The sequence below is a fragment of the Thalia democratica genome, chromosome 7, assembly GCF_965202585.1.
Source record: "Thalia democratica chromosome 7, ktThaDemo2.hap1.1, whole genome shotgun sequence".
NCBI classification, from domain to species: Eukaryota; Metazoa; Chordata; class Thaliacea; order Salpida; family Salpidae; genus Thalia; species Thalia democratica.
The window spans coordinates 58,336,022-58,343,839 of NC_139171.1; the positions used below are offsets into that span (position 1 = coordinate 58,336,022).

The following is a 7,818-nucleotide window of genomic DNA, read 5'->3' on the forward strand; positions in this document are numbered from 1 at the left end:
TTTGATATTTGTTTTACTTCAGTGTTGAGAAAAGGTAGTTTTCCATCAACGGATCTTTCTAAAGTGAATTCTAAGTTTGGGTGTAGAGTATTCATTTCATGATAGAAGTTTGTTAGTTCAGTTTGGTCTTGTGTGACTACGAATATATCATCTACATACCTTGTGTAGAATAGAGGTTTTGTTTTTGAATGTGTTTGTAGTTGGTAATTTTCTTTTGATGCTACAAACCAATTGGCTAAGATTGGGGCTAATGGGCTGCCCATTGCAACACCGTCTACCAACAGACACAGGTCTAATAATGCAATATACTAGTATTTGTCCTAAATTTTGGAAACTCGATTTAATAAACTTTTATCTAAACAGAGCGCTTAATATATGCTCAAATTGTACCGCTTTTAAAGATAAACTTACAAAAATTAAAAATTAAAATTTATTACTCAAGAATCAGCATCCAAAAACCTTATAGAGCCCAAAATCAACAAATTTCTTGAAGCTGACAAAATAGACAATTCAACATTTAAACAAAATGAAAATATTAACACAAAAAATGAAAAGAAAACAGAAACCGAAAACTACTCTTATTTCACAACAATTTACTTAGGTAGTTGTTTAATACGATTCCAAAAACGAATAGCACCCATATTTCAAAACCACAACATTAATATTAAACCGGTCTACACCAGCAAAAAAGTTTCTGACTACTTCAGCAACAAAAGTAAATGCTTGGAAGTATTTGACACAAATGTTATTTATAAATATACCTGCTCAGGAGATCAGAGCATCTCTTACATTGGAGAAACATCACGGCAAATATTCCGACGAATTACAGACCACCTCGGAAGAGATAAAAACAGCGCAATATTTGAACATCTTTTTAATTGCACACCCTGTCAAAACTCTGACATAGTTCAAAACTTTAAAGTTTTAAAACGATGTAAGCAAAGCGAACTCTACAGCCTGGAATCAATATTGATTGAGGAAGAGCGACCTAATTTAAATACGCAAGTATCATTAAATGGAAAAACAAAATTATAAACAATCTATTAATAAACATACTTTTAGTTTTTAATTGCTAAATCTCTAATTTTGTATTTTTGAATTTATTCATACATCATAATTAAAAGTTATTTTTTGACCTGTTCACTTAACAAAATGTTTTTTAAATGTCAGATAAAATTTTTTATCACTTGAGAATGAAACTCGTATGGTTTTGAAAAGCTTTGTTTGGAGTAATAAAATATAAAAAACAAAATGAATAATCTTTTGATATTAAGTTGCAAATGGTATATAAACACGTTCAAAAACCTTCCTATAATAGTAGTAATAAAATAAGTTTTCGTGAAAAAAGCTTACAAGTAGATTCTTAATCTATTGTTTATTAATTACTAGTGCTATACTATTGCTTATTTTATCAAATTTTGGTTTTTAATTATATTTATTGTTGATTACTGCGAATTTTATCTAATGCAGCCCCCAAAAGACTTTTGATTTAAAGTGCGGCCCGCGAAAAATTGTTTTTAGGAAAATTGCCTGCGACTTATAAAAGGCTGCTGTGCCGGCTAACCTATTTTAAGACTATCTAGATCAGTGTAGTAAACAAGCATTTTTCGATAATGAAGTTAGTACGATTCTGCTTTATGCAAAAAAAAAATACAAATTATGATAAATTGACTAGTAAAAGTTCTAAGGGTTTCGGTAGCTATATACATATATTGTTAGTGACAAAACTTTGTTGATACTTTGATTTGACTCGTTTTATTTGTATTCATTGTTTTTGTTGGGTTTAATGTTTTTGATAACAAAAATTGTTGTTGACAAATAAAAAACTAAAAAAACTAAAAAAAAAAGCAAAGTAGATGTATTGAACTAAAATATTTTTCAAATTAAAACTGTTTAATCAAAAAAAAAATCATTTTGGTTGAGATTTATATGAGTAGTTGCAGTAGAGGGAATACTGCAAATACTTGTTGTTGTGATAAGACTAGTTATGTTATATATAACAACTGTTTTATTTTACTCAAAGCAAAAGAGTAAATAGTAAAGTGAGTAGTACACAAACGTATAAATATGCTAGATATACATGATACAACCTCACTAATTAAATTTGATTATTTTAAATAAATGTACACTGTAAACTAAAAAAGCACTTATGTTTAAACTCATAATATAGTACAGTTGTTTATTGCTGCAAGAGGTAGAGTTTGAGACTGATGTTTTTTACCATAAAAAAGTCTAAACTTATTGTAAAGGGATAAGTAAAACCAAAAAAACATTACCTAGGATCAAGTTGCACCAATATCAAGCTGATATTATATTATATTATATTCAATGTCTTTTTTAAACATCATTTTAGGCTAAAAATTTATGTTTTATTAACATATAAATAAAATCAAACTTTTTTATCATAAACTGATAAAACTTAAATATTTAATTGCTTTTATTTTACAATATAAGAAAAAGAAAAAATGTGAACTCACAACTATAGTCAATGGATTGGCGTGGAGAAAGACCTTTTGGTCATTGAGCCTTACACCATATATTTTGTAAGTAACTTTGGTAAGTTTTAATTGGAACTTGAATAAATGTTTAAGATTAAGGTCAATGTATATGAGTTTTTTTTTTTTAAATTAAACAATGGTTTTAGTTCTAAAAAAAGGTATGCACTCTTTTACTTCCAACATTAAATATGAAAACCATAGTCTACCATGGGCACCACACCGTCTCCTCCAAAAGATTTTGATTTTTATGATCATGTACATTGACATTTATCTAGTTGCCCTCTCTAAAAGAGCAACCTTGAAAAATACAATAAAGAGGTCAATTATATAACAAAAAGGGATAAGTGTTAAAATTGCTATAACTAACACATTTTCTTTTATATATGTAAAAACTAAAATGAGTATAAGCATTAACTGTAGAGCATATCCTGCTCTAATAAGATCTAAACATCTATGTGCTTATAAGTACTAAAAAGCAAATATATTCAGTATTTTCTTATACTTTTTTAATATGTAAATTACTGAGTTACAATATCTAGTTCTCACACTTATAAATACCAGATACATGTAAGAAAATAAAAATAAATAAATCAAATTTATAAATGTACAACTAAATGTTATAAGCATTAAAAAGAACAAAAAAACTTAATAACTACTTAAGTAAATAATAAATAAATTAGTGATTAAATCTCACTTAAACAAAAAAATAAACAAAATAAATTCCAACTATAAAATTTCCAAACTTTTGTTACTTATAAAATAAACATAAAAATTATAACAAAAAATATATATACATAAAAATCATACTTAATTACAAATTTCACTTGAAAAAACTAAATAAATACAATAAGTTGGTAAACAAAAACTGCATGTTCAAAAACCATAAACAAGACTAACACTACTGGCATTTATTAGTCTTTGAAAGAGAAGTAGACAGTAAAAACATAATGAACCAAAAAATAATTTTATGTGTTATTATATAAAATATAAAATTTATTTAAATGTCTGATTTATTTTTGAGTAGTACATTTTTTAGTCCAGAATGAAATGTTATAAAATATTTTTGTTCTTTTAAGCTTTTTGGAATTTCTTCCCATACTTTACATCCAGAATACCATGAGGATTTAGAATCATAAAGATTATTTGCTCTAGGAAAATAATTATTTGTCACTGAAAATCTCTTTGAACAATTGTAAACTTTGTTTATACTTGAAAAGTAAGGCTCAAAATTAATTGGCAATATATCTTTTTTGAATTTGTACATTTATACTCTTAACTCATAATGAAACTAGTTTTCAACATCTAAATTGTTTTTTGATAACTTTATACTGCTGATATTTTCATTCCAACTTTTAAATACATGCACCTTATTGCTCTATTTATAAGATTATTAATCAGAGAATTTTAGTTCTATTTGACCTATCCTAACATAGTAATCCATATCTAACATGACTTATCAGAAGTGAATAAATAAGTAGTACAAAGAATTTTGATTTAAACAGTACAAAGTTTTTATAAAACATCTATTGTCTTTAATAGTTTTGTTTTTAAAGTTTCAATATGGTTAGACCAATTAAGATTACTGTCAATTGTAACACCTAAATATTTATAATTATTTACCTTTGTTATAGTTCAATTATCAATTTTTATACCTAATTTTGTGTTTTCCAATCAATTTTGCCAGAGTGGAAGAGCATGTATGTTGCTTTATTTAGATTAAGTTTAAGTCTGATGTCCATTAACCATCTTGATACATTTTATAATTAGGAGGTTAGGTATGCATTTTATTTTTTTAGGTGTCTTTCTTAAATGTTGTATATAACAGTGTATCATCAAGAAAATTTATAAGTTTTAGTGTTGTATAATTTTGTAAATTATTGATGTACACCAGAAACAACAAGGGTCCCAAAACCAAGCCTCGTGGCACTCCTGCTTCTACACTTTCACAAGTTGGTGTATACCCTGCAAACCTACAAACAGTTTTCTTTCAGTGATTTTATAAAGCAATTATATCAATTAGATATTGTAAGATAAAATTTGTTAAATATTTTAATTTATAAAAATTAAAGTTAATTTTTACTATGTATTTATATAGCTTGTATAGAACAAAGTACCTTCATAGATCAAACATATTAAGTTTAAAAAATTGAATTTTAGCCTAAATTTGTGCTTAAAAAAGACATTGAATATGATAAAATTTCAGCTTGATATTGGTGCGACATCATCCTAGACATTACCTTCTTAATACCTAGCATGATGTTACACCAATATTGAGCTGAAATTATATAGTTAGCCTTATATTCATATGTTATTTGATGTCTTATTTAAACATAATTTTAAGCTAAAAATCATTGCTTTTAGCCTAATATGTTTAGTCTGAAAAAGTTTTTTGGTTTTAAAAAATGTATATACAGAAATTAATACAACTGGAGTATTTAATAGTCTTTATTTCACAGTATAAAGCCTGTAATTAATATTCACAATCTATATTTTACAGTATAAATAATTATATTGCTATAAGTTTTATGTACTAAGTTTGTTCTTACTACAATTTAACAATTCTTAATTGTTTGTAAGTTATGAATACATATATATCTAGAATAAAAGCAATTAAATAAATAAGTTTTTTAGTTTAAAATAAATAAATTATCACCTATTATTTATAAAGCTTGTTTAAAAGATATTTTTTTTGGAAAAAATATGTTAGACTAAAAACATTATTTTAACAAGTTTTAGCTCAAAATTATGGTTATAAAAGACATCAAATAAAATATGAATATATAGCTAAATATATAATTTAGTTAGATATCGGTGTAACATCATGAACTCTAATTGTTTCTTCAACAATAACACCTATAGTATATATCAGTTGAAAACAGAAATATATATTGTTAAATATTTTTCTGCATTTTAATTTTCATGCTTTGGTTTAAAATCTTTTCTAAGCTTAAAAACTTGCAGCTAGAACAAAGTTTACACAGTATTTGCTATAAACAAGGATAAATAAAATCCATATTGATAGGTAGAGTAGTAATCTATAAATCATAAATTTCTACTTATTTTAAAGATTAAAATTATATTTTTAAAGCCCTAACTAAAGTATACCTTTCATAGTATTAAAAGAAATGTGTATTATACTTCAGTAACAAAAATAAATAGAAATAGCAAGTATATATTAGAAAAAATACATTACAATAAACATTAAAAACAAACGCAAATAGCATTACAAACAAAAGCAAACTATTGTTAAACAAATAAGGTATAACAAATAATATTTGCTTAACATCTACAGAAATTTATTAATTTTTTTCATCAACTCAAACACACAATGGACTACCAGCCAATGAACTCAAGCAGAACCAAAACCCCTGACGCTGACGGGTACTCCATAGAAGAGAAGACAAGCGGCAAGATATGCCCGTCATGCCAGGGAACAGGCAGGATATCAAAAGACGATGAGGAGAATTTAGTGGCATTGATACCTTACGATGATGAGAGGCTTAAACCTTCAAGGACAAAATACTACGTCATATTTGCGGTGGCAGTATGTTTGGTCGCTTTTGGATTAGCGCTGTTCTTCTTCTGGCCAAGGACTGTAATATTCAGCAAGTGTGAGGTGAGTATGTGTATTTTTTTTATATATCTGAAGTATTTTCTTCACAGCATTTTTATTTTAAAACATATTTGGTCATACGTTTAATTTACTAAGATCTTTTGCATGCTGTGCATTCGAAAGATAATGTTTAGACATTATTAATGAGATAGATCTTGCAACAAAAAATAAACAAGTTGCAGAACGTTTTAATTTAAAATTAAATTTCTAAAAGCACATAATATTAAAAATTTTGATACAAGAGAAGACAATGTTTTTTTCTAAACTACACAAATACATTTCAACAATTTTCAACAATTGTGTGTTCAATTTCAATGACCAATAAAAAATCATTATATCAAAATTAAATATAGTATCAATGAAATTAAAGAGTAGATCTGTGTTCAAAATTAGTAATCTCATCAATAACTTTAGTTACCTTATTAGGTATTAGGTCAGAATGTGTCAATATACGAGGACTCACAGACAACATCAATAGACTTGCTGATGCAGTTCAATGTCACAAACACAAACTACTTCAAGATGAGCTTGAAAGAAATAGACGTAGACATCAGTTTCCACGGCACTGTTGTTGGGGAATCAACGCTGAACCTGACAACCCAAAGCGTGTCTCCGCTGACAACAAAGTCCTTCAAACTGGTGGGAAACGCTCTTTTCAACGCCGCAAACAGCCAGACGATAGTTGCTAAGTTGTGCGGGGCTAATATAGCTGTTCATTTAATTTTTCTTATGTTCGACGCAAAGGTTTCAATGTCTCACTGGGGCCACGCAGAGCAGGTGTCCAGCACAAAGTACCAGTACGTTGACTGTGGCAAGAATATCAACTACCATAAAGGCTGAACACTTTTCAGCTGAGTAATGTTGTTTAATAGAAAAAAATTAAAATTATTTTGATGATTATTGTGACTTTAAAAATTGTTTCTTCTGTTTAAATATACTAGTATCTGGATCAAGGGTCAGCAGTTGTTAATATTAAGAACTTTAAATTGCTTAAAACAATCAATTTGTAATTTATGACTGCAGTAAGAGCATAAATTTTCATAAAAACTAAACATTGAACATTTTTTAAATAAAATAATAATTTATTTTTTTGTAAAATATATAAGCATGTAGTATATCAGGTATTGGCAATCCTTAAAGTAAATAACCAGTTATTACTTAAAAAATACTTTTAGAAGAATTTTTGAGAATTTTTTTAACTAGTATTGCAATGAATCAATTTAAATAAATTTTAAATTTACGGTTTTCCACCCCTTGATTTAGATTTGGTAATAATATTGTCTAACATTACGATTTGATTTAATCAAGAATATATCTTTTTTCAAGTAAAAAATCTTGAAGAAATTATAACTCATAACTACAAACAATAATTGTTTTGAATATACCAATTTGTTAATTATGAAAGGAATATTTATTTATAAAGTGGTGGTATTGTATCAAATAAACAAAAAAAAAATGCTGTGATGAATGTAGAATTATGAGATAAGCATGATTTAATAAATTAGTATCTTTTATGCTAAGAAATCAACACTATTTTAAAAGTTTGACAATACTTGTTTGTATCCTACTTTTTCGTGTTTTTACAAGAAGACTTATTTTTGTGAGTTAAAGTTCGTTTTTTTATTAAAGCGTACATTTAAATATTTAAAATGTACTAATTTGTAGCTTGATTTTGTTTTTGATTTTAAAGTATTATTTTATACCATA

The 7,818-nt window shown here is 26.5% G+C and overlaps 1 protein-coding gene across 1 annotated transcript; it reads left to right on the forward strand.

Annotated features, from left to right (window-relative positions):
• The first annotated feature begins 5,794 nt into the window (after positions 1 to 5,794).
• LOC145840581 (transmembrane protein 106B-like) lies at positions 5,795 to 7,818 on the forward strand. Its single transcript, XM_082947884.1, has 2 exons — positions 5,795 to 6,114; positions 6,538 to 7,818. Exons 1-2 carry the CDS (start codon positions 5,827 to 5,829, stop codon positions 6,949 to 6,951), a joined length of 702 nt encoding a protein of 233 aa, XP_082804010.1. The 5' UTR covers positions 5,795 to 5,826; the 3' UTR covers positions 6,952 to 7,818.